General features: G+C 34.2%; 2 protein-coding genes across 3 annotated transcripts in view; both read right to left on the bottom strand.

Annotated features, from left to right (window-relative positions):
- LOC110912627 overlaps window positions 1-18,028 on the bottom strand; it is a 42,467-nt gene extending 24,439 nt beyond the window's left edge. The window contains exons 1-3 of one of the 2 annotated variants that reach the window (XM_022157396.2): window positions 17,744-18,028; window positions 17,056-17,091; window positions 15,698-15,772 (exon numbers count right to left, since the gene is read on the bottom strand). In XM_022157396.2, coding sequence (XP_022013088.1) covers window positions 15,698-15,772; window positions 17,056-17,091; window positions 17,744-17,995 — 363 coding nt within the window. In that variant the 5' untranslated portion in view covers window positions 17,996-18,028. The remainder of the gene's footprint in view (window positions 1-15,697; window positions 15,773-17,055; window positions 17,092-17,743) is intronic. The other variant, XM_022157395.1, reaches the window with a different exon arrangement.
- On the bottom strand, window positions 11,296-14,300 carry LOC118487635 (protein FAR1-RELATED SEQUENCE 1-like). The gene is made up of 2 exons (XM_035984681.1): window positions 12,201-14,300; window positions 11,296-12,058 (listed from the first exon to the last, which is right to left on the bottom strand). The coding sequence occupies exons 1-2, from the start codon at window positions 12,753-12,755 to the stop codon at window positions 11,774-11,776; spliced, it is 840 nt and encodes a 279-aa protein (XP_035840574.1). The 5' UTR covers window positions 12,756-14,300; the 3' UTR covers window positions 11,296-11,773.
- Window positions 18,029-27,276: the final 9,248 nt, after the last annotated feature.

Raw genomic sequence — 27,276 nt, forward strand, 5'->3', positions numbered from 1 at the left:
AACATGAGTGTGGCCCAGGTATTTGTTAAATAATTACATGATAGTGACTTGTTAAATTACGATGAACGAATACTAGTTACAATTAACGAGTGTACTCGAATATAAGCTGAATCACTTATGTGTTAAAGTGATATGAACTTACATTGTTAAGACTCAACTATTCGCTATGATCTGTGTAAAAACATACGTGCTGCTTAATTGTAATATGTGTTATAAATGCAAAGAACGCATGTTTACGTGTGCCTAAAACTGATTAACTCTGGTAACCACGGTAGGGCTTGGTTGATCACTGTTGGTAAACGAGTAAATTAATCTTACCGAGCAAAACTAAGGTGAGTTCACTTCTCTTTGTCCAAGCATGCATCCCGGGAAGGGATACTGGGTAACGTTCCAGGGAGGAATGCAGGTTATTGGGATGTTGGTTATTACTCAGTGTTGGTGCATATTCTGTGACAACAGCTTAATAGTTTGATTATTTAGTCTTTGGATATTTTGTATTGGGCTTAGCTTATTAGTTAGTGAGTTTATTATTGTAATGGGCTTGGAAAATGGCCTAGTCCATGTAGGAAGCCCGGTTCACAAACATGTGGTATATAAACATGTTTTTGTGATTAGGGTTTTAGTAGTTAGAGAGTTTTAGAGAGAGAAAACGTAGAGAGAGAGTGAAAAACGTTTTTGAGTAAGGCAATATCACAGAGATAGGCTGTGAGGTTGTGAAGGTCTTGAATTGGTTGTAAACTGCAAGTTGGATAATCAATAGAAGACCTGTTTGATTGTAAATTCAGTTTCCTACTCGTTTCTGTAACAAATCTGATCTAGAGGATTCCGCACTCTAGGTTAGATATACAATTCTGTGAAGATCCATAACATCAAGGGGACCTACACTCAGTTTCTATCATATAAGACCCCTTACATCTACCGACAGTTGCCGGGAAGGCAACGAGGTTATTAGTTGATAGCGCTATTAGGTTTGGCACCCTCACACCGTCCCAGGGAGGTTGGGCATGAACTAATTTCCTTAAAGTATGACCAATGTTTTGATAGAGACATTGGGGTTGGGCAAACACATCTTGTAGCCATTTCGGTAATCGAGTTAATAACATCATCAAATCAAATTGTTAAATTGTTTTACACATGTATCTGGTAATCAAACTCGGTAACAAAACTTTGAACTCACCAGCGTTGTCTGACACACTTATTTGCATGCTTGTAGGTCGTTAGCTGTTTTGTATTGGAACTTGCTGTTTGGAGTAGCTGGAGTGGTCATGGGTCGTCTGGAAAGATTTATTTTTGATACTATACATTGGTTTTGAAAATGTTTAATTTTGCTTCCGCTGAATACTTTGGTTTTCACTTAAACTGGTTGATGGTATTTTATTAACAATTAAGGACTTGTACGCGTTCAATGTAATTAGTGGCTCGTTATTGGTATGTCGCACGCCTAACAGGGACATTCCCTAGGTGGTATTTTGGGGGTGTGACAATTTTGCCTTACAAAAGTTAATTAGTTGTATTTTACCTTCTTTACCTAAAATGCCATTCATACAAAACGCCAAACTTAATGATGGGACGCCTTACAACTTTAACAGATAAAAACTGAACAAACAGTAACTAAAACGACAGAAATTTTATTACTAACATTTATTATAAAAAATTACCGCCTAAACTACGTGCCAAAAACATCTTATATAAACAACGTCTTAGGATCTTCCATTGATCACACCAAAAATAAACGCCATATTTTACTGAATGCCATTCTATTTATAACGCCAAAAAGTTCAAAAACCACAGATGGCAAACGTCGTTTCTTGGAGATTTAGTTTTGTTTTCAATAAGTTTCACTGAATGGGTTGGACAACATTCTTAAAGTTAGATTAACTTATAAGATTTTGCTGAATGAGATGGACAAAATCTTCAAGAAGAAGAGACTGATAACAGTGAAGATTTGGATGAGAAGAAGAGACCGATGACAGTGAAAATTTGGATGAGAAATTGGATGAGGAGTTTAATTTTTTTTTTTTTTGTGTCATTTTCTGTGGTTTGTTCTTGAAGATGAAGACGAACAAACGAGGGTTTAACAACAACAGAAAACCCACGAATCACATATCAACCAAGTGAAAAACCCACTCACAATCACACCCAGAAAAAATCATCTACACATACGACGTCGATCTATGTCTCCATAATGAGGAGTTTTAACTGAAAACACCATAATGAACACACTACAGTAGAAACTCGATAAATTAATACTCGATTATTTAATAAACTCTCTAAGATAATATTTTTTGTCGGTCCCGACTCGGGGATAGGGTGCTAAATTAATAATTCGCTAAAATTATAAGATAATACATTTTTGATAATTTCTTTAGACCCCATATAAAATATAAATTAATAATTCCTTATATATAGCATATTACATGAATGATTTATGAAGGTTTCTTGAAAAATGACTCAATTGTCTTTTGTTTTTTGTTGAAATCAATTTCCCCTTGAATCTCGTCTCTAATTTTCCTTAGCATGGTAAGAACTTCTGGTGTTGTTTTCTCATAGCTCAACAAGAAATTGTTCAATGTGATTGCCGCTTTAATAGCTTCGTTTCGCGAAGGGGGCTCCATTGTAGAACTTTCATCATCTTCTACATCGATATCATCTTTATTAATTCCAATAACGCTTTCAATAATTAAGTGGAAGCTTGAAAGGTGTTTGTAAACTAACTATTCTACTATAAATTAATAAAATATTAATTAATAAATTTTGGTGGTCCCAAGTGTATTATTTTATAGAGTTTCTACTGTATAATGAAAACGCCATTAGTTGAGTAATAAAAAATATGAGGAGTTGTTGTTACTGTCTTCTGAAAACGTGTTAATGAAAATGCCATAATTAACAAAACTGATGTTTACACATTAACAAATTAACGCCATTAGTTGAATAATTAACAAATAGTAAGATCTGATGTTTACAAATTAACGTCAAAAATTCAAAACTAATCAGATATACGTAACTAGGTGTAAAAGCCATTGATCGTAAACAATAAGCATATAGTAGATCACAAATGACAATTAACATGAATAATGAAGACGTCAAATATTGGATATATGAAGAAGGCCATTGAAACATAAACGTCATTTTCAAATATTACTTTGAAAAAAAAATTCCATTGAAACAAGCATAAAGAACAAAACGCCATATCTGTTGCATTTGTGTTGCATGATTTGTTGGAACACATATAAAAACGTCATCAAATATTACTTTGTAGAACAGAATCTACGTTAGACGCCATAGATCTCAGAAGCTTGGAGAGGAGGTAACTGCTAATACGAAAGTTTTGGAATTTTGTTTGAAACTAAATTATAACGCGACTTATTGAGGGGAACGAGAACAATGACAATCCTGCCCCTACCTATCATTAGCGTCCCTGCCACGTGTTCGACCAGGATCCATTCTCACCGTTTACTCCTGAACCCGTTTATATATATATATATAGGGGTAGGTTTAAATGAGAACGCTAAATATTGCGAGAACCGTGAAAACTAATGAAAAAACCAAACAAAACCATTTTTTTAATTCAAACCTCATTGTAATCAAGATACAACGTCAAAAAAAAAAAAGAATTTACAACACTAAATAATTCATTTTTCCTCTCAAAATCACTCTTATTAGATTTTTTACACATGTGTAAATATAACAAATTTACATATGTGTAAATGACAAACTTACAAATGTGTAAATTTTCTTTATTTATGAATTCGCATAAATTTAAACGTGTATATTAAATTTCTAACATTGTATTCGAATAATAATGAGAAGTGTAAATTTCTTTTGAATTTGAATTTTTTTGATCAAATTCCTGCGGTTTTTTCATTCGTTCTCACGGTTCTCACAATATTTAGTGTTCAAAATTAAAGCTTCTTCACTCTCTCTCATCATTTCAAAACACTAAATAATTGCAGATCTTACAGAACTCATAATAACCAATCATTCTACTAATATAGTTTTATATTTAACATTGTTTAAGGATATTTTTTTTATCATTTATTATGATTCCATGTGTGTTAAGAGTAGTTTTTATCATTTTTTTCATAAGTAGTTTTATAATTACATATATGTAAATTTGATTCATTTACACATATGTAAACTAGTTCCTTTACAGATATGTAAATTAGTTATTACACATAAATAATTTGGTTTGTTTAGATATATGTAAACCTAAAAATACATATGATATATCCTTAAAAAATGTTAGATATAAAAATATATAAATAAAATAGATGTTTATTAGTGTTCTGAAAGTTTTGTAATATTCAAAGTTCTGAAATGGACCATATATATATATATATATATATATATATATATATATATATATATATATATATATATATATATATATATAGAGAGAGAGAGAGAGGGAGGGAGAGAGAGAAACGGGTTCAGGAGAAAACGCCCTAAAGTGTGAGAACGGTGAGAACGCATCCTGACGGAACACGTGGCGCGGGATATAATCAGGGTGTGAGGGGCTTTTTTGTCTTTTTTTAATCTTTTTTTCCCAATTTCGTGTGTCACATGCTGCTTCATTTTTGGCGTCTAAGATTATTTTGCCGTTAATTAGATTCATGAATTACATGGCGTTGTACTGTTTTTTTTTTTGGATCTGTCTCGTTGAATTAATTGTTTTGGTGTCACATAGATAATTTTTTGGCATTATGGCGTTTCCCGGGTCAATTTTTTGGCGTTCTTGGCATTGTTAATAATTCATTATCATTCACTAATATTTCATAAGATTACAATAATACGAAATCAAAATACACTAATAGTCTTCTATGTATGGGATTACATTAGAGTTGTACCCATCGCTTTGTTCCTCACTTACTTCCGATTCATCTATCATCATATTTTAGATTGGCGTATAACGCCATCATCTCGTCTCTTCTTTGCTGTTGCCTATACTTGAATATCATTGCAACCCTGGACCTTGCATCGTTCTAAGGTGCTAAATCACAGAGTTGTTCAAGGAGATATAGCCTCTCTGTCTTCAACATTTCCTCCATCGGCAACGAATATTTCACCCCATTTCGATAAGTCACTTCAACTGTTCCTGCTTCTTCATGCACCACCCAACTGCTAACTATTAGTAGAAGAGTATCGTCAATATCATCATCATCATCATCATCATCATCAACAACAACAACTGCTTGAAATTTTCTCTCCAATCTTCTTATTACCGTTCGAGTTCTTTCACATTCGTTAGCCATTGGAACCCCAAGGGCCAGAATATCCCTCTGAACCCCTTCATCCATACTAAGTATGGCTTTGATTGTCCTCACCTTCACCCTTCTCCTATTAGAGAACTTTAGGATGAAACGTCTCTCTAACCTTTCAAACCTCCATGCAATAACCTTAGCCATTTTTTAAGTTTTTGGTGTTTTGGACAATATGTGGCGTTTTAGACAATGTTTGGCGTGTTAAGATATGTTCTCGTGTTCTACTTTTATAATGACTTTTTTCCCGCCATGTAGGATGCAGTACTATAAAGTGACAGGTAATTATGGCGTTTTGAAAAGATAAATAAATTCAATTTCCCATGTAGTGGCTTTTAATATAATAAATGTTAGTAACAATGTTCCTGTCGCTTCATTTTACTGTATGTAGTTACTGTTTTTTGTTTCGGCTTCATCTGTTTATGGCTGTAACACGTCCCATCTTTATGGCTGTAACTATGGCGTTTTGTATTTCCAGTGGCGTTTAGATAAAGATGGCACCTTGTTCTATTCTCTTGCAGATTGTTTTATACTTTTTTTTAGATTTATTATAATAGTACTTGTCCAAAGTAATTTTATTATAGTTTGGTAGTTTGGGCGTTTTATGGCATGATGGCATTTCACAAGCATTTGCTTTTTTGGCGTTTTATTAAATATTTTTTAGAGAATTAATGTATTTTGTTCTTAGCTGAAAATTACAAAACAAACAACAGAAAAAGAAAATTAAAAAAACAATAGAAACAATTTATCTTCCAAATCTTCACTGTCATCAGTTATAAGAATTGTCACAAATAATTGGTGTTTTAGTTTTGGTGTGGTTTTTTGTTGTTCGTGTGTTGAAGTGGGTTTGTAGATGTTGGAGACATAGATCGACGGCGCGTGGGTGGATGCTATTTGCCCGTCATCTTCATTATCATCATCGAGGCCAAAGTAGCATTTACACTGGGATCGGTCTCTTCTCCTCATCCAAACCTTCTTCAAGAACAAAGAAGACAAAATGACATACCGGTGTCATCAGTCTCTTTTTCTTGAAATTTGTCCATCTCATGCAGCAAAATCTTACTCCCCTCAGCTAACAAACCATTCAGCGAAACTTCATGCAGAACATTACTGAGTATAAAAGAAACGATGTTTGACACCTTGATTTTTCCAACTTTTTGGCGTTTTACAAGGAGTGGTATTTAGGAACCATTGTGTTTGTATTTTTTTGGTGTGATCAATGGAAGGTGTTGAGACGTTTCTCTTTATAGGATGTTTTTGGTGCGGAGTTTAGGCGGGATATTATTATAACAATAAATGCAATTAACAAAGTATCTGGTTTTGCTTAGCTTTATCTGTTAAGTCTGTAAGGCTTGGCGTTTATATATTATGGCGTTTTACGTTTTTTAGCGTTTTTGTAGGCTAAGACCTTAACTAAAACACAGAAAAAACTACGCAGTATAAAATTGGCGTTTTGTATTCACTTGGCGTTTTATATTTCAATGACGTTTTATGTATGAAAGGATGTTTACCATTTTACCGTTAATGAAGCACGTCCACGTAATAAAATTGATTTTATTTACGAAAATGCCACCGCGCCAATCTAGTCCATATATTATTTTGATCAGACGATCCATAAGCGTTCTCACTGTTCTCACATTTTTCACCGTTTTCCCTAAATCTTGTCGCTATATATATATATATATATATATATATATATATATATATATATATATATATATATATATATATAAACCACATCGAGTTGTAAGAACCGCGAGAACTACACCCCACGGAGCGCCGTTCGCCATGATTTTTTTTTTACAAGTAGATGTGTATATTATAAACACAGCCGTAAAAAATCATGGCGAACGGCGCTCCGTGGGGTGTAGTTCTTTACACCACAAGTTTGGTGAAAAAAAAAAAGAAAAAAGAAAAAAAATTAAAAAACACCAAACTTGTGGTGTAAAAACTACACCCCACGGAACGCCGTTCGCCATGATTTTTTACGGCTGTGTTTATAATATACACATCTACTTGTAAAAAAAATCATGGCGAACGGCGCTCCGTGGGGTGTAGTTCTCGCGGTTCTTACAACTCGGGGTGGTTCTCATTCTAGCAGCCCCCTACCCCTATATATATATATATATATATGTATGTATGTACGTATGTATGTATGTATTGGGCAGGGTTATCTTAAGAACGCTAAATATTGCGAGAACCGAGAGAACGGATGAAAAAACCAATCAAAACCAATTTTTTTAATACAAACCTCATTGTAATTAATATACAACATTAAATAGTTCATTTTTCCACTCAAAATCACTTTTATTAGATTTTTTACACATGTGTACATATAACAAATTTACACATGTGTAAATGGCAAACTTACACATGTGTAAATTTTCTTTATTTACGAATTCACGTAAATTTGAATGTGGAAATTAAAATTCTAACATTGTATTCGAATAATAATGATAAGTGTAAAAAAATGAATTTGAATTGTTTTTTACCAAGTTCTCATGGTTTTTTCTCTCGTTCTCACGGTTCTCACAATATTTAGCGTTCTCATTTAAATTTTCACACACACACACACACATATATATATATATATATAGGGAGAAGATCGTGCGAGAACCACCTCTTGTTGCGAGAACCGCGAGAACCAATGTGAACACACCAAAAATGCCTAAAAATAGCTAAAAATCACACAATTTTTTTTAAATATTTTTTATATAAAAATCGCTAATTTTCGAAGCCAAAAAAAAATATTTTTTTTGCCACTAAAAGTAGCGATTTGAGCATAAAAAATATTTAAAAAAAAATTAGAGTTTTTTTGATTTTTTTAGAATTTTTTTTTAGATTTTTTTAGGTTTTTTTGGGGGTTTAGTTTTTAGCATTTTAGCTTGAGGGTGGGGGGGGGGGGATTAGGTTTTTTTTAGGTTTTAGTTTTTAGCATTTAGCTTTGAGGGGGGAGGGGTTAGGTTTTTTTAGCTATTTTAGGTTGTGTTCACATTTGTTCTCGCGGTTCTCACAATAAGGGTGGTTCTCGCATGAGCCCCTCCCTATATATATATATATATAGGGTAGGGCTAGATAGAAAACCCTATCTATATAAAAAACCCTAGAAAACCCAACCTCCCGACATTTTTTTTTTTGAAAAAGATAACACATGTAATATCCATGTTTTTAAGAGTTTTGGGCCAAAAAAAATCAAAAAAGCGCAGAAGGGATAATTTAAAAAAAAAAATTCAGCAACTTTCAGCATTTTTACCTAACACGTGTTAGGCGCTGAATTTTGTTTATTTTTTTTAAAAAAATCCCTTCGGCGCTTTTTTGTTTTTTTTTTTGGCCCAAAACACTCTAAAACATGTATATTACATGTGTAGTTTTTTTCAAAAAAAAATGTCGGGAGGATGGGTAAAAATGGGGGGAGATTTGGGTTTCCAGAGTTTTCTAAGAATTTTAGGGTTTTTTGTCTAGCATTACCCTATATATATATATATATATATATATATATATATATATATAGAGAGAGAGAGAGAGAGAGAAAAGTATATAGTACATTACGGCTTAACGTACTTCACGTACGACAACGTGCGTGATTTGTTCTATAACATGCGTGATTAATGTTTTCTATATGCGTGATTATTGTGTTTCAACATGCGTTATTTTGAATTTTTGAGTTATAACGTGCGTGATTTTAAAATGAACGTGCGTAATTACCTGTCGTACGTGATGTACGTTAAGCCATAATGTACGTTAACCTTCCTATATATATATATATATATATATATATATATATATATATATATATATATATATATAGTGGAAGGTTCAAATGAGAAGAATTTTTTTGTAAGAAGAAAAAAGAAGAAGTTTCAACCAATAATAATGCTTCATTTTACTTCATTTAATATTTGCATTTATTTTTAATATAAGGGTATATTGGTAACTTACAAAAATCATTAATTTGTATTCTTCCCCTTTAATAACTAACTAAATTAAATTTGTAACTCATTTTCAAAATATATACTTTTACCAAATTAAAAAAACAACTTAATTTAAAGTGTAGAAAAAATTACTATTTGTGTAGGATAAATTACGAGTTGTGTAGGGTATGTTTCGAGGTGTGTAGGATAAATTTCGACTGTGTAGGATAAAATTATATAATGTGTAGGGTACATGTAGTAAAATTTTGATATGTGTAGGTTTTGTAGATTATATGTTGGATAATTAATGATTAGTTAACTAATTAATTAAAGAGTTAAAAATTAATGATATGAGTTATAAATGAAATAGTATTTTACTAATATGCCCTTTCTTCTTTTTCTTCTCACATTAAATTTCTTCTCAAATGAACCTACAATAGGGTTTATCGTACAATAGGGTTTATCGTACGCTCGTACGCGATTGTGAAATCACATGTTATAAAAAAGCATGGTATATATATATATATAGAGAGAGAGAGAGAGAGAGAGAAAAGTGTAACGTATAATAGGGTTTATCGTACGCTCGTACGTGATTGTGAAATCACATGTTATAAAAAAGCATGTTGGAAATTGCATGTTGGTATTTTTGATGAAATCACATATTGGTTTTTTTATACCAATTTCGCATGTCGGTAAGTATGATGAAATCGCATGTTGGTATATAAATCAATTTCGCATGTTGGTTTTTCAGCAAAATCGCATGTTCAAGAGTGAATTCGCACCAGATCATACGGCTGGGATGGTCGCGTACATTTTATACGATAAGAGCCATTGTACGTTAACATGCCTACATGTATTTATATATATATATATAGGGGATGGTTTAAATGAAAACCACTTTTATTATGAAAACTAACTAAAAAAGCCTAAAAAACACACAAAAATTTTTTTTTTTCAATTTTTTTTATAAAAATCGCAAGTTTTTTATGTAAATTTTTTTTTCAAAAAAAAATTTTTTTTGTTGTAGTACACATACACATGTGTACTACAAATTTTTTTTTTGAAAATTTTTTTATATATAAAAAACTGCGAAAATTGGTATGCAAAAAAAATTTGGTATGTTTTTTTGGCTTTTTTAATTAGTTTTCGAGTTTTGACAATAACTAGTGGTTTTCATTTGAACCTTCCCCTATATATATATATATATATATATATATATATATATATATATATATAGGGTCGGGATTTAGAGAAAACGCTCAAAAGTGTGAGAACGGAGAGAACGCTTATGAATCGTCAGATCAAAACAATCTATGGACTAGATGACGCGGTGGCATTTTCGTAAATAAAATCACTTTTATTAATCTGGCGCGCTTCATTAAGGGTAAAAGGGTCTTTTGACTTAACATAAAACGCTAAACTCACGCTATTAAAATCCGTCTCAACACACATACACTTCATCATAATATAACGCCATAGATATAAAACGCCAAACTTTGTTTTTAACAGATAAAGCTGAACAAACAGTACTAAAATGACGTAACTTTATTACTAGCATTTACTGCAATAAAAATCGCGCCTAAAAAACGCGCCAAAAACTTCCTATGTAAACAAACTCTCAGAATTACTAAAATCCAAACCAAAACCACGAAAACCTATATTTCCTCTACACCATTCATCTTATAAACGCCAAAAATATTAAAGATTCAAATCCATGTTTCTTTAATATACAAAATTTTCTCAATATACTTTCACTCTATGCAATAAGCAACATCCTCAATATAAACGCCAAAATATACAAAAACCACAAAACTTCAAAAAAAGCCATTCATGGAGATTCTGTTTTTGTTCTCTATAAAGTTTAGCTAAACGGGATGGATAACATTGTTACACATCTTTTCTTTACAGAGGATTAACAATGTTATCCATTTCGTTCAGCAAAACATTATTGAGTTTAGCACGACCAAAAAATAGAAGTTTATGGAAGTTTTGGCGTTATTGTTTTTTTTTTTTTTTTTGTTGTTTGATTTCCTTGCCCAATCTTATATTGTTTGTTATTTAACTTCGAAGTAGCATGTTATGAACAAAGAGATAGAAAAAAGAAAAATATGCAAAAAAAAGCCAAACTGAGAAATGTTTGTGTTCTGTAGCATTGAAATAAAAAAAACGCCAAAGTCCTCTAAACTGTCCCAAAGACAACTGTATGTGATCTGTAAGAATGACAAATACAAAACGCCAAACTACTCTTCACTGGCTCTCGAAGACCTTGTCGATCTTCTTTTAATTACGGTCTGTTTGCATGTTGATGCGTAGTGTCCATAGGCTTTGCAGTTCTGACACTGTCTTTCTTTGGCCCCGGGTTTCGACTTTGATTTCTTCTTGTCAACTGCTATCTCCTGTTTAGATTTCAGGCGCTTCCGAGAACTAGAACCTTTGGATTTATAACCTACAGGGAGTCTTATAGGATTTTTATCATTTTTATATTGACCAGTTATCTCGGCAAATCTATCCCTAGAACTAGCGGGAGGAGCAACAATCTGCATATCTTGAACCTTCTTCATATAAGATTGAACATGATCCTTGTATAAGGATAGCTCCTCTTTATTACCAGATAAACGGTTCAAAGTGTATTCGGTTGAATAAATTAACATCTCGCATCATACTTTGCACATCAGGATCAAGCTCAGTCATATATTCACGACTAATTGAGAATTCAGGAGAGCAGTTTGGGGAGGCCTCTTTGCGCCATCTATTCAGAATGTATTGTTTTGGAAATTCCCTAATGTCCATAAGTCTCAAAACATAGAATATATGTCTACATAGCAAACCAAACTGTTCAAAACGTCTGCATGAGCAACTGCATGTGCAATCAGACTTACGGAACAATACCTGAAAAACGCCAAAAACAATATCTCTATAACGCCATGCATAGAATGTTTGTCTAAAAAAACTAAAAAAGAAAAGAACACATTGCATATGATAAAACGCCATTATCAGAAAACGCCATAAAAACCAAAACGCCATTATTTACCTCAAATAAGGATGTACAAAGCTGTTGGAAGTCATTTACATAAAACTTAACAAACCCATCAGGCTGATCTTCGTAACGTTGATTTATGTAATCCGCAACTCCAATAAGCTCAGCTTGAACGTCACAAAAAATACTTTTTGTATATATATCAACAGCTTGCCCTTCCAACACTTTGTAACTACTCTTCAACTGGGGTCTTTTATATCGAGATTCATGATCATTTTTACGATGTGTGTGACACTGTGCTTCTATTGCAGTCTCATAACGCGTCATGAACTCAACAAGAGTAGCTTTCGAATTACACACTTGACCATAAAAATGATTCTCACTCTCCGACCTGGATGTCGTTTGCATAAGACCATACATAGGCTCCATTCTATAGTACGGAGGGATCCAAGATTCCCTAAGTGCAAAAATATCAGATAGCCAGTCATTATCTTCTAAATTGAATTCTGCAATAACCATTTCCCATTCTAATTCAAACTCTTCAGGTGTGAGAATATCCGTCCACACAACACCACAGATACGTTCTTTAAAATTGGTGAAATTTTGCATAGCCTAACACCAACTTATAAATAACACGAAAACGCCACACATATATAAAAAAACAAAAGACAAAACTTAATTAAAAAAACAGTAACAAGGTACAAAACGCCATGTATCTTAAAACGCATTGATTACTAAAACGCCAAAGGTAAAAAAAAAAGCATAACAACCTTCAGAGAAAGTTTATGCATCACATGCCACATGCATAACCGATGCCTCGTGTCAACACATACAGCAGAAATAGCCTTCTTCATCGCTGGATCTTGGTCAGCGACAACAACTTTTGGCTGAGAACCAACAGCTTTAAGAAAAACTCTTAACAACCAAATATACGTATCAGCAGTTTCCGACCCCAACAATGTTGCACCAAATGTAACATTGCAGTGATGATTGTCTATACCAGTGAACGGTACAAACACCATAGAGTATCTACATATGAAAACGCCATGATAAATGAAACAATAATAAAACACCATTGAATGTAAACTAGTAAAACGCCATTGCATGTAAGCTAAAAAAACGCCATTGCATGTAAAATAAAAAAACGCCATGAATGTAAAATTAATAAAAGGCCAAAAAGCAAAGAAGTTGAATTATAAAAAATTACTTATTGGAACGATACGTGGCGTCAAACGAAATCACATCACCAAACACGTGGTAATTACGTTTGGCTTGAGCATCACACCAAAAAAGACCCTTCAAACGATTGTGTTCGTCTGTGATGTAATCATACGAGAAATTACGCTGGGAATGTTTTTTTTCATTCAAATGTTTCACAATCATATCAACGTCATATTCCCCTATGAACAAGTTTATTTGCCTCTTATAGTTCTTAAATTCAACTTTGCTTGCTCCCACATCTTCAAAACCACCAAAACAAGTCTTCATAACATTAAACGCCTTGACAGGACCCAAATTCAGCTTAGACATGCTGTGTATAACATGCTTCTGGAGCTGATTGAGATGCCGTTCAGTTGGAAGAAAATACTTATCAGGACATTCAACAAGTTCATGATTGTGCTCCTTGACAAACTTATACAACTTCCAAAATCCATTCTCATATTCTACACATAACAGTGCACCACAATCAGTCCCCTTGGAAAAGTTAGATCGCACTACTCGCTCTTTTTGATTGGGGTCCAACGTATCAACCCTCTTGTCCTTATATACCCCAGCTCTCGTACACAAAAAATACTTAATATGTAACACACCTTCAGAGTTTGTCTTTGTAGTCCCTTTCCTGACTGAAAACCCACACTCCTTAGCATATTTAACATACAGTGAATAACAATCATTAAGGCTTGAGAATAGCATGTCCTTTCTGGGCTTTAATTCTTCACTGACGTCAGGAATGATAAATGGTAATCCAGTTTTGGGGCAATGCCTTTGACTCGAGGAAGAGACTTCGTCTGAGAAAACATAGGGAGGAACAGAAAAATCAGAAAAACAGAGTGATGTCACGTAATAACATTATACATTAAAACGCCATTAATTGAAAAATAAACAAGACATAATAAACACATAATGAAAACCCCAAAATTAACAAAACTAATGTTTCCACAAATTAACAAAATAGTAATAACTAATATTCACAAATACTACTAGATAAAATTCAAAACTAATAAAATAGACGAAAAACGCCAATGATCGTAAAAACATAACAAATACACAAAAACGTAAACGACAATTAAAATTAATATCGAAAACTCAAATTGCAGTTATGAATAATAGATTAAATATCAATTAAAACGAGATTAAACTGCATAATTGAATAACGCTATGGAAAATCATACAACACATTATACTTTAAATAATACAAAAAAACACCATAGAACAATGATAAAAGAACAAAATGCCATATCTATTGCATGATTTGCTGAAACGAAAATAGAAAACGCCAACGAATATTACTTTGTCGAACAGAATCCACGTTAAATGCCATAGATCTGAGAAAGCTTGCAAAGCAGGTAACAGCTAACAATAAATCTTTAGAGTTTTAATTTGAACGAGACTTATAACGCGAATAAGGAGGGAACGTATAAAAGGACAATCGTACCCCCGCATAACAATTAGGGTCCCCTGTCACGTGTTGGGCCAGGATCCGTTCTCACCGTTCTCACACTTTTCACTGTTCTCTCCTGAACCCGTTTCTATATATATATATATATATATATATATATATATATTAATGTTATAATTTTTATGTAATAAACATACGTATTTTTAAGTAAGAAATACAAAATTTTGTAAATATTTCTTTATCATCTAACATACTAAAAAAAGGCAAACAAGTTTTTCCATCCAAGTTATAAGAAAAGGCAAACAAGTTATAAAAAAAGGCAAACAAGTTATAAAAATAGTATCGATTGTGTGGCAGCATATAAGTAGTTGGTGCAAACAACCATCGATATTCGTATTTTCCATCCAAGATTTTCTCAACGTTCACAATCAAATTTTGGGTAGTGAGCAGGGAAGGAAATGTGCTCACATGATTATGTAGTTGGGGTCTTGCAGGGTTATTCGTAGGGTTATTCGTAGAGCAAAGAAGACTAGCTATTTTAAGAATGAGCCGCGGGGAGATAAAATCTTTAAGCTTCCTATGGATCGATGAGAAATCGTTCCAATTCTGTTTCGTTTGATTGGACTAAGGGGCTGTTTGTTTATCTTTAATTGGATCTCTTACTCGTTCATCACTTAATTGTTCAGACTGTTTGTTTCACGAGCAGATTTCTGAATGGTTCATACATTTGCCTCAAAATGGTTCAGACATTTGTTTCTTAATGGTTAAACATTATACTGAGTCTAAATGGTTAAGACCTCTAATCTGAATTGGTTAGACATTTGCTCTGAACGTTTAAACAATATACTGGCTCGTAATGGTCAAGACTTAACTATTAAAAAGTTACCAAACACCCTTAATTGGTCGGTTTTCGATGTTTTTTTAAACATACCTTTTTCTGGCAGCTTTGACCCAGCGATCTCACTTCACGGTTAGCCACGTCTATCTTTTTTCTAACCGTTGCTACAGTGGCGGAACTAGAACCTTAACTCAGGGGTATCCCAAAAAAAATTTTCACCGTACAATCATACAATATTAAAAAAACGACAATAAATAAATAAAGTAAAACAAATACCTAATAGATTTGTTCTCTTCTGTTTTTCAAAACTTGAAATCGTTCCATCACATCGTCGTCTTTTACTTCATGTAAAAAATCCTTTTTGACCGCACAAACCATAGCATTGTTCAAAAATTTCGGGCCCATTCGATTGCATAAATCCGTCTTGACAAGCTTCAGTTTCGAAAAACATCTTTAAAACGGGCAACCGCTAAAAGCAAAGCTAGCTTCACTACCCGATAAACTGAAGGAGAAGAACTATACGTTCCCGTTTCAACCATAACACTCGCAAGATCATTTATTACATTCAAGTTTGCAAAATTATCATCGCTTATAGTGTGACGAAATGACTCAATATCACCCAAAAGAGTCCATATTTCTTGTGTAGTAAAATAATCCGGGTACATCTTAGCAAACGCCAATATCTTCGATGGGATAAACTTAAAAAAACCGTTACAAGGATTTAAACACGACATAATTTTTTATCAAACTAGTTGTTAACTCACTAAATCGATTTCCTAATTCTTGAATCCGCATGTCCAAAACCTCATTAAACATGTCAACTTCAAAATGATGTCGATCTGTAAAGACGTTCTTTCGGTTTCTTGGATTGCCATAATTTTCCGTCATGTCCAACATTGTAGTGTTGTATTTTTTCACAAAAGAAAGTCACTTTTTCCAACATCGGCTCAAAGTCATTTTGCCTTAAAGCATTTAATTCTCGTTTTGTATCATTTATCAAATTGACCGCTTCTATTAAATCTTTACCTTTTTGCTGAAGGTGTTTTGAAAGAGCATTTGTGTGCTTAATATATCCCCATCAAATGCAAATAAAAAACAAACTCGAGTTTTTTAACATATAACATTGTAACTGGTTTGGGCTTACATATAACACTATAACTGGGCTTAATAACAATTGTTTGAGCTTATTATTTACAATCTTCATTATTGAATGTAAACACTTCATAACTGGACTTTAATAACAATAGGTTGGGCTATATAAACTGATTCGGGCTTATTATTTACAACTACAATTTGGGCTTAAAATTTGTTAGGGGTGTCCTCGTAGTTGTTTAGGGTGTCCTTTGTATAAAAAATCGAAAACAAAATGAAATTTTACACTACCGGTACAAAGTTGAGCCGTAGCCCGTGCTACGGCCGGTATTACATTAGGTCCGCCTCTGCGTTGCTACTTCTTTCCTCATAGGATCTGTTAAAACTTCAAGCTCCTGAAATATGTTTTTACACAATTAAAACAAAAAAAAAAAATAGATAAAAGTATGTTTTTACACAAATAAAACAAAACGTTTTAGATAATATTATGTTACTTTGTTTAAATAGGTTCTATTTGACTTTTTTTTTTTTTGGAAATTGTGTTACATTGTTTCGCTGTAGAGGTTACAAGAGGGAAGGAATTGTAACACGTCAAAACAGATAATTTTTAATGTACGAGACAAAATGGCTCTCACATGAGTTGACCCGCAAACAAAATATTGTTTTTTTTCTCTTTGTAAATAAAAACAATTAACACGCTAACTATGATATACAAACAAGTTATTATTTTCATTAAATGTTGTGAGTAATTGATAAACCAGTTATAACCAAAAGATAAATATTATTCGAACAATAATTTGCATATTTGAGTAGAGACGATTTAGATGATTGTATGTTTTAAAAGTAGTCTTTTTGTTTACTTATATAATTTTTTTAACATGTTCTTGTAGAAGATAAAACTCGCGTAATTATAAAATGGCACGTTTATGATTAAAAAAAACAACCTTTCTTGTTCCAAAATGTATTGGTCTTTTTTTTCCTTTTTGTATTTTTACAAGAATGTTTGATTGCAAATGAAAGACGTAGCATTTTAAGGGATGGACTTACTTCCCAAACTTGGGCCAAACGTCGGGTTTCTTCTTCTGCTCGGCCCAATTTCAACTTGACCTTTTCCTTGACCATCATTTTCTTCTTCTCTATCTCTTCTTCACGGGCTTGAAGCGATGCAAAAGCCGATTTTGAAATCTCTTCTTCCTCATTTTCATCAATCGATGCACCACTTCTCATTCCCGTAATTGCTAAGTTTTTCATTTCTATGGATTGAGAATATATGTGGTTATACCATTGTAGCATGGCCATTTTGGTTATAAATAAATAACTTTAATGACAGTTTATGCGTCTACCAAACCAACCATTGCTTGAAGCATGAGCAGTCTACCAAACCAACCATTGCTTGAAGCATGAGCAAGTTTGTTGACCAAATTTGGTATTTCTTTTCAAAAGCCCATTTCCCACTATGATTAAGTTTGGTGGAATAATATCTCAAGTTTAACTCCTCTAGCATACAGATTTTACTTTTTACTTTTTTACAATAGTAACTAGTGGGATTCCCAGCATGATGGGGCGATAATTCAGGTTCGGTCGGTATGGATTCATTATGACACTGATACGACACTGATTTTACAATATCATATATAAATACAACTTCATTCATAAAAAAAATATATTATAATACAGCTCGGTATTCAATTTTTTTCAATTTTTTTTTAAAAAGTTAACTGATTGAATTAAAATTCAGGCAAAATAGCACATGGTTGATTGGATTGGATTGGATGGTGTAATTTTAATTTTTGTTCTTGATGTTATAAAAAAAGCTAATTAACCGAATTAGGGTCGGGTTTTTTTGTAAATATAGATCACTCTCTCATTCGGAAAGTGGTAATGTTAAGCATTTAACATAATAGTTGTATAATGAGTGTGAGCAGGCAGATTAAAATCTATTTCAAGGGCACACATGTTGGTTGGACTAGGGCTGGAATGAAGTTTCTCTTAAGTAAAGATATTTAACTTTATTTCAATGTAATGAATCCTTCAAGGAATTCAACTCAGATAATAAGAACATTATACTAGATAAATAATAAAGATAGAAATTCACGGGTTGGGTATGATCTTTAATCCTGTTCCGACTACACGAGTTAATCTCAGGTCGTGCGCGAGGCCATACCCAGAATAAATTAAATCCAACACTTAGCTCTTTTCTTGCAATCGATTTGGCCGTTTTCCATGAAACCCTAGAGGTGGGCGATTTGGCCGTTTTCCATGAAACCCTAGCCGATTCTTTTGATTCTTGGTCTGGATTGATCTTGGTTTGCTTCTAAGGATTCATTATTTGTTTCTTTAGGTTCCAATCGATTGAAATCAGATTAAATTCGTGGTCTAGGGTTTTGTTTGCTTGATTTCGTTTTTCTAATTCGTTTTTCTGTTTGTTATTGGAGCGACGGCTTCATCCCAAAGTTTCGTTCCAATTGCTTGCTGATTAGGGTTTCGGCAGACTCATAATTAGGGTTTGGCGGAATCAATTTTTCATCTTTGTCATCCGATTAGGGTTTGCGGCGGCTTTTTCTTTCATTCTGAATTTCGGCAAGGCTATTCCGATTAGGGTTTATTGCGGCTGGTTATTTTAGTGCTGATTGACGGCTACTAGGGTTTATTCAGGCTTCTTGATCGAATTCTGGCTGCTAGGGATCAGATTAATGAATGATCGCATGAAACCTGGTGGAAGGCCACCATTGTCGTTTGACGAAATTGCTGCACGATTTATTGATGTTGATGGGAACACTTTGCAGCCAAAGCGTGGTGTAACGATTGGAACACAAAATGACCCTAAGTCTTCTAACATCATCGATGATCTAACAAGGGTCACAGTTCCGGTTCACTTGGAAAAACGGGATGTCGGAAAGTCAGACAACTTTTGGGATTACCCTAGCAAGTATACGCCAAAATCAGACTTGTTTGGTGCATCTTTCTCGGCTGACAACAGGGATGCTCAAGGTAAAGCATCGGGGCCTGCAGATCCTGTTTCATTTGCTCACATTGTAAAGAATACAAAGGAGAAGGTTAAAGTGAATTTTCGGGCGATGGAATCTGCCGAAAAAGTTGATGGTGCTGATGTTGTTATTCCATTGTCGTCGGTTCAACAAGTTACTGATAGGTATGCTAACACTTTGTTTGGATATTTTCTGGGTAAACGGTTGGCATTTCCTGTGGTCGATTATTTTGCTAAGAACAACTGGGCTAAATATGGTCTTTCCCGGCTCATGATGAATGCAAACAGGTTATTTTTCTTTAAGTTTACTTCTAAGGAAGGGATTAATCAAATGCTAGAGGATGGGCCTTGGCTAATCAGAAGTGTTCCCATTATTTTGAAGGAGTGGTCGCCCTCTATCAAGATGGAAAAAGAGGACATTAAAGTAGTTCCAGTTTGGATCAAGATGCATGGTGTGCCGTTAGCGGCTTTTACTAAGGATGGGCTCAGCTTGGTTGCCTCTATGATTGGGATACCTAAGATGTTGGATACGTATACTGCCTCGATGTGTGCTGAATCTTGGGGAAGGAGCAGCTATGCTAGAGCGCTTATTGAAGTGCAAGCGGGGGCTGAGTTAAAAAAGAGTGTTACTGTTGCTATCCCATCTATGGATGATAGTGGGTATTCAAAGGTGGAGGTCAAGATTGAATATGACGGGGAGCCTCTAAGGTGCTCCTCTTGTTGTGTGTTTGGTCATGATGACAGCTCGTGCCCGAAGAACCCTCAGGTTTCTTCTAGTGGAGATGCTGAAAAGAATAATGATGAATTTCAGGTTGTAGGGGCCAAGAAGAAGAAAGTGAACAACCAAGGCATCCATATGAAAAATCAGAAGCCTAAGGTAGTCTACAGGCCAGTCGTCAACCCTAAACCAAAATCGTCCTCAAAGAGTCCGATGCAGAATCAGGTTTCAACGTCTAACCCGTTTGACATTCTGAAGGATGATACTGGTAATCAGGGAGGTACCACTGTGGGTCGAGTGGAGAAGAAACCGTTGAATGACAGGCAGGAATCGGATGAGGAGGTGGTTGAAGAAGTCTACAATGAAACTAGTGCATTTATGACATCGCCCTTCGAAAACAGGGGCAAGCACCTCTTCTACCAAGTTCTCTAATGGATAGGCTATCTGCTTTTCGTCTGAAGGGGCTGCTGTTTTGTGGCTACTTTATCTTTGATGATGGTGGTTGAGGATTTTGTTTTGTGGTTTGCATTGTTTGTCTACTAGATGTCGTGTCATGATGTATAGTGGACTAGGTTATGGGGTGTTATAGGTCTTTGGTTTTTGTTTTGTTTACATATATGGGGCATGTCCTGTATATGAACTAGTGTGGAACACATCCTCACTACTTGTACTTATTTGCGGTTGCATTTTAATAGAATCACCGGGGTAACCCTTTACCAAAAAAAATGAATTGGCACAAGTCCAAGAAGCGCAAACGACGCCTGCATCAGCAAGGCGGTGTTGGGCAGTACAAACGGTACGATTGTCAGAGCAGTAGGCTAATGAGCGCACTACAGGTTGTGCCTAGTAATGCTGCACGATGAGCAATCAGAGACAACAAGTACACAAGGACACATACGTGGCACCAATCAGAGTGCGCCGACCACTGCTCCATGATCTACACTTAACTGCTGATGCCGGACCAGACAACAACGACAATTGCCAGGCCACGTAGATCCATTCAACGTGTGCCAACTACACCCTCGCCTGTAAACACTAATGGTTGTGACAGGGAGACAAAACGGATATTCCTTATTGTCGACCTCAGGCCCAAGGCCCATCAGCTTATCTCTTTCATAACTCACTTCGGCTATAAATAGAGAACTCCATCTACAGGTTTAGGGATCGCTCTCTTGCTCTCTCACTTAATACACAAACTTTTATCCTCAAAACAAGTTCTTATTCTCACGCTAAAGGGTGGTTACAAAGAGAACCCCCATATTCTCCTCCTTGTAACGAGCTTCACGGTGTGTTGATTGTTTTGCAGGATCATTGGAGCTGTTTGTCGAGGAAGAAAGAAGATTAACCTTATTTGGACGAGATAAAAACCACAAGCTAATCTCTGGATTAAATTCGTGTTTCTTTATTGGCGCCTACTGATTTTTCAATTACTTTTTCATCTTCTTTCCGAGCTTTGATTTACTGACCTCATAGCAGATCAAAGCGTTCCTTTTTCCCCACTCGGTTTTCACTCTCAGTCGGGCCTGGTGGCGGACAACGCGCACGTCCAAATCCACCCAACTGATGAGCACGCCGATGGGGAATATACCCAACAGAGTTCTTGTTAAACAATGGCCATGCTTGGCTAATCTCTTACATCACTTGGTGAAGACAAATCTTTTATGTATTACTTTTGATTTCCAAGCATTGGTTAACCTTTTTAATTGAGTGTATATTAATGACTTTAATAACTTGTTTTTTTATATTGAAAGTGAACTTTATTCTATCATCTCTTCATGTTTTGTTGATTCACTCATTCGTGTCTTTACGGTCTATATAAAGCATGTTAACTATTTGGAAGAGGGTTAGAAGAGTGGTTTTTTCACACCCGCTAAAATCAGAGTTGGCATGATCTGACTGGTATCCTCATTGCACATCGGAAGCTTTTAATGCTAAGACTTCTAGGAAATGAATGCCCACTAAGTAATCGGATCCCCATGGTTCTTCTATTCCAACCGTGCCATAATTTTTAAAAAGTAACCTGAGAAAGAAACATGTGAAAAATCAACATAAAGTTGGCGAGTTCATAGTTTGTTTGAAAAAGATTTGAAATAAATCTTTTTCTTATAACCGATTTAAAATATTGTTGAGAAAACGAAATAAAAATCATTTTCCTCGGCATGTCAAATGAAAACTTTGTATTTGAAAAGTTTTGTGTTTGTAAAACTTTGTATTTGTAAAACTTGTTTAACCGTCAATGTCCGCGTACGACAAAGACAACATGCCCGCATGAGCCTATAAGTTGTATGTAGGAACATCCAGTCCCATGTCAGTTGAAAAAAAAAACCGTCAACAAGGTTGGTGAATTCATGTAGATGTTTTGTATCAAATGAATATTTGAAATGTGAGTTGTATTTGTATAAAAAGTGGTATGTAACTATAAAAATAGATAAATAAGGAAATCGAGATCTCTAATGTTTCGCCAGGACATTAACATGTGTGATGACATAGGAAGCATCCAAACCTAGGCGATTTATGTGCCGATTACCCTTCGACTGGGACACAAAAGCACTCTTCCATGTGGGTTAATGTGGACAAAGAGTGACGATGCCAAAACCCGATAGATCTACCCTTTCCGTTCCTTGGTCTAAACTTAGATTAATGGTGCTTACGTATCCCCTATTCGCACCTGATCTAATGTATCATTCCTTAGTCTAACATACCATTTGTACATGTGTTTTCTCCAAAAGTTTAGAAAACTAGAAAACGCTTAAAAGAGGGGACATGAACTCACTGGTTTGTCTCGTTGTTCGTATGCACGCTTCGAAAATACGCGTGTGTTTTGAAAAACCGGTATGGTTAGCATAAACCTTTCGTAAACCATTTGAGTTTGTTGGAATTTCATTTGCAACATGGTTTAGAAATATGTACTTTTCGTTCATCGAAATATTGTGTACTTTTGCAAAACTTGGATGTCTTTCCACCCCCGAAAACATTTATAAAAATGTAAAACCGTAAAAAGGTGGGGTTATGAACTCACCTCGATATCCTTGTGCAAAGCTAGCTAAATATAGTTCCATAATGTCATTTCCAAAACGTGACTCGCTAGCATGCCATCTATAACATTCCTACCAAGGAATAATTTATAAGTTTTTAATGAGACGATGTAGTTAAACTACATGTCACCGAGCTCTACCGAATCGCTAACTGAACGATTCGATGGTAAGTTGTTAACTTAATGGAAACAAAAATAAGATGTACTTGTTAAGTTCCAATTAATGTCGGGATGATTACTAAATTTAAAATACTTAGTTTTCGAGAGGTTTAGCTTAAATATATTTATATAACAATATAAAATATGTTTGTGGTATCGTACTAGTCATCCCGAATGGTCGTACGTGTGTGTAACGAATATTTATATGAAAATAATATTGTAAACTCGTATAATGTATTGCGTCTCGTATATAATTATCAACATAATTACATATAGTCGTATGTTTGTTATAATCGTCTTGTTTGTTCGTTACCAGAAGTATCTCGAATAATAATATATGCTAATATCGTGCGGTAATATATCCTCTGCCGTTTAGGCGTTTTAAGTAAATATAAAAAGTTAAATTATTTTACAAAAGATTTCTGAGTTTTTGATGTTTGAAATAAATATAAATAGTTATATTTATTTTATAAAAGAATTTCTGAGTTTTTGATATTTGAAATAAATATACAGGATTATATTTATTTTATAAAAGATTCGGAGTTTGTTTGATGTTTGAAATAAATAGAATAACTATATTTATTTTTATAAATGAATTCGAGTTATCGACGTTTGAAACAATATAAATAATTATTCTTGTTTAAAAAAAAGTTTCGCGTTCGGTTATCTAGTTAACCACGTTTGTTGAAACGTTATAAACTTGTTTTACAAGTTACAATGTGTCGTCGAAAATAAATATTCATTTATATTTATTTTTATAAAAGTTGCTTGGATCCGATTGGTTTTGTCTTTACAATAAAACATGTTTCGTTTTACGGATTTTTACGAAAAACGGACAGAGTTTCCTCTGTTTTTGGACGATCCCGACAATGCAAGTTGTCGTTATAATTTTCAAAACTCAATAATCAATTCAACAATATATATGTGTGTATATATATATATGTAGAAACGGGATCGGGAGAAAACGATGAAAAGTGTGAGAACGGTGAGAACGCTTCTTGGACCAATATGTGTCACGCAGCTTAGAAAAGGGCAGAGGGGCTTTTTTGTCCTTTCATCTTCTGCTTTTCCTGTTTCGCTTTTTCCCAATGTTGTTTTAATTTTTGGTTTTTGAGATTTTTGGCATTAACCAAATTCAATAATTAAGGGCGTTTTAATGGTTCCATTGTATCAACATTTTGGCGTTTATGGCGTTATTCACATCGTATGCCAATGGAACCCAGGGGGCAGGAAATCTATTTGAGTGGCGTTTTCCAAGGCGTTTAAACAAGTTGGCCTATTGATCTGTTATTTTTTATAAACATTTTGGTGTTTGTGGTATCTTGGCGTTTTACTATTGTTAAATTATATTTTAACCACAGGAAAAAAAATACAAGAGAAGGAAATAAATTAAAAATCCTAATCGGATCTCTTTTCCTAATCTTCAGTGTCATCAGTCTCTCTCTTCTTTAATAGTACAAGAACTGTCATCAAATATATGGCGTTTTATGTAAAACTTAACAAACCCATGGGTTTGATTTTTTTTGCCTGCTCGTCTGTTGAACCTTGTTTTTGTGTGGATGTTTCGGGACATAGATCTATGGCGTGTGAGTGGGTTTTTCGCTTTTTATTTATCTGGATCTTCATCTTTATAGTGAACCCACTCTTTAGTGTCATTCATTGACCTCTTCTCCTCATCCAAACCTTCTTCAAGAACAAAAAATACAAAATTCCATATGACTGACATCAATATCTTTTTTCCTGAAATTTTGTCCATCTCATGCAGCAAAATCTTTTATGAGGTACTTCCCTCTGATAACAACTTTGATAACAATTCATTCAGTTTATTTGTTGGCGTTTTACAGTGTGTGGTATTTAGTAGTATATGGCGTTTGTTTTTTTAGTTTGATCAAATGGAAGTTGCTGAGATGTATCATTTTATAGGATGTCTTTTGGCACCTAAATTAGGCGGTGCGTTATTATAATAAAGTATTTTGTCTTTTCAGTTACTGTTTTGTAATTAATGTTTTTGATAAGCTTTTATCTCTGAAGTCTGTAACACGTCACATCTTTCAAGTTTGGCGTTTTAGATTCTTCAGTATTTAATGATTTTGTATTTACTGTTTCTAGTTAGATTTTCAAGTTTGCTTTTTATTTTTTTTCTTATTTTTATTTTTTTTATTTGGGTTTTTTGTAATAATTTTTCAAAGTAATTTTATTATAGTTTGGCAGTTTTTTGGTGGCGTTTAACTGGATGATATCGTTTTAAACAAGCATTTTGGCTGTTTTTATTATATAACAATTAACTGAAAAGGAAAAAAAATACATAAACAATTGATCTTTCAAATCTTCTCTGTCTCCAGTCTCTTTCTTTCTCTTTTTTGAATCATGTTAACTGGCTGGTTCGACTTTCGTATGATTCATTTTGTTTTTTTGTTTTTCACGTAGTTTTTTGTGTTGCTGTTTGGAAGCACACATTCTGACATCAACATCTTTTTCTTGAATATTTGTCCATCTCATGCAGCAAAATGTTATTGAGTTTATATCCTTCAGCCAACAATCTTGAATTTTTTCAATCAAGGATGTTTATTTTTTTTTTAATTTTTTGGCGTTTTACCGATAAAAAGAACGCCACGAAATAAGATCACCTTAAACCTCAAATTTTGATCATGCTAAAATCAATAATGTTTTGTTGTATGAGATGGACAACATTGTTAATCCTCGGTTAAGAAAGATAACTGAAAATGTTGTCCACCCCACACAGCTAAACTTTATTGACAACAAACCTCAATAATGTTTTTGTATGTTTTGTCGTTATAAATTTGATGGAAGTTTAGGATAAGTCAATGAGATTTTACTAAATGAAATGGACTATATCCTCACTTTAGGATTTTGTCTATTGCATTGAGCGAAATCTTACTGACAACCAAACTAAATTTAAAAAAAAATGCTTTTGGGGTTGAAGATATTTGATGTTTGGGTTTTTGTAGGATCGGACTTCGATCTAAATGAGTCGTTCGGAAGAGCTCAAATCCGTTTCAGCGGCGGAAACAAAGAAACGGACGTATACACAACTTGTTTTACACTTTAATCCTCTTGTATATTGATTTTACAATGTTTACAGTACAAGGAAATACCGGCAGCACCTCGGTAGCAAATCTGAACAACGTTTTCAAAAGAAATGACAAACTACCTATTTATACTAGCTGTGAACCGCCCATAGATACATGCCACAAAGGCGGTTCCAACAATAATCAAAAGAGCGATTCCAACAAGATGCCATAAAGGCGGTTCCACATGCTCTCCTTAAAAGCGAACTGACAAGATCGGATATCCACAGATGACCATTCAAGAGACCTTTTCTCTTCTAAGCTTGCATATCATTGGACCTTTATGTTATGTTGGCCATATAAGTGAACTCCTCATTGGTTCATTGAATGGTGATCTCTCATTGGACCAAATATTGGTCCACTTACAAAATATCCATCATTCACCAAAATAACCAAATACCATTTTGTCGTTTGCTGTTGTTTCAATATGTAGAAAGCATGTGATGACATCACATGCGATGTCACGCCTGACCGGATCCGCAACGAGACCGAGACTTGACACTAAGACTTAGTCGACAGATGACTGCACCAACAGACTCCCCCTCAGATGTTGACGAGTCTAAAGTGTCGAGTCTTCAACGACTTCAGTCTTTA

This window comes from Helianthus annuus, chromosome 15, assembly GCF_002127325.2.
Source record: "Helianthus annuus cultivar XRQ/B chromosome 15, HanXRQr2.0-SUNRISE, whole genome shotgun sequence".
In the NCBI taxonomy this organism is placed as follows: domain Eukaryota; kingdom Viridiplantae; phylum Streptophyta; class Magnoliopsida; order Asterales; family Asteraceae; genus Helianthus; species Helianthus annuus.

Bases quoted from the DNA above. Each gene is read 5' to 3' on its own strand.
- LOC118487635 (XM_035984681.1), bottom strand. From the start codon at position 12,755: ATGCAAAATTTCACCAATTTTAAAGAACGTATCTGTGGTGTTGTGTGG. The intron at 12,059-12,200 runs GTAAATAATGGC...GGCGTTTTTCAG, and splicing joins TTTGTACATCCTTATTTGAG to GTATTGTTCCGTAAGTCTGA.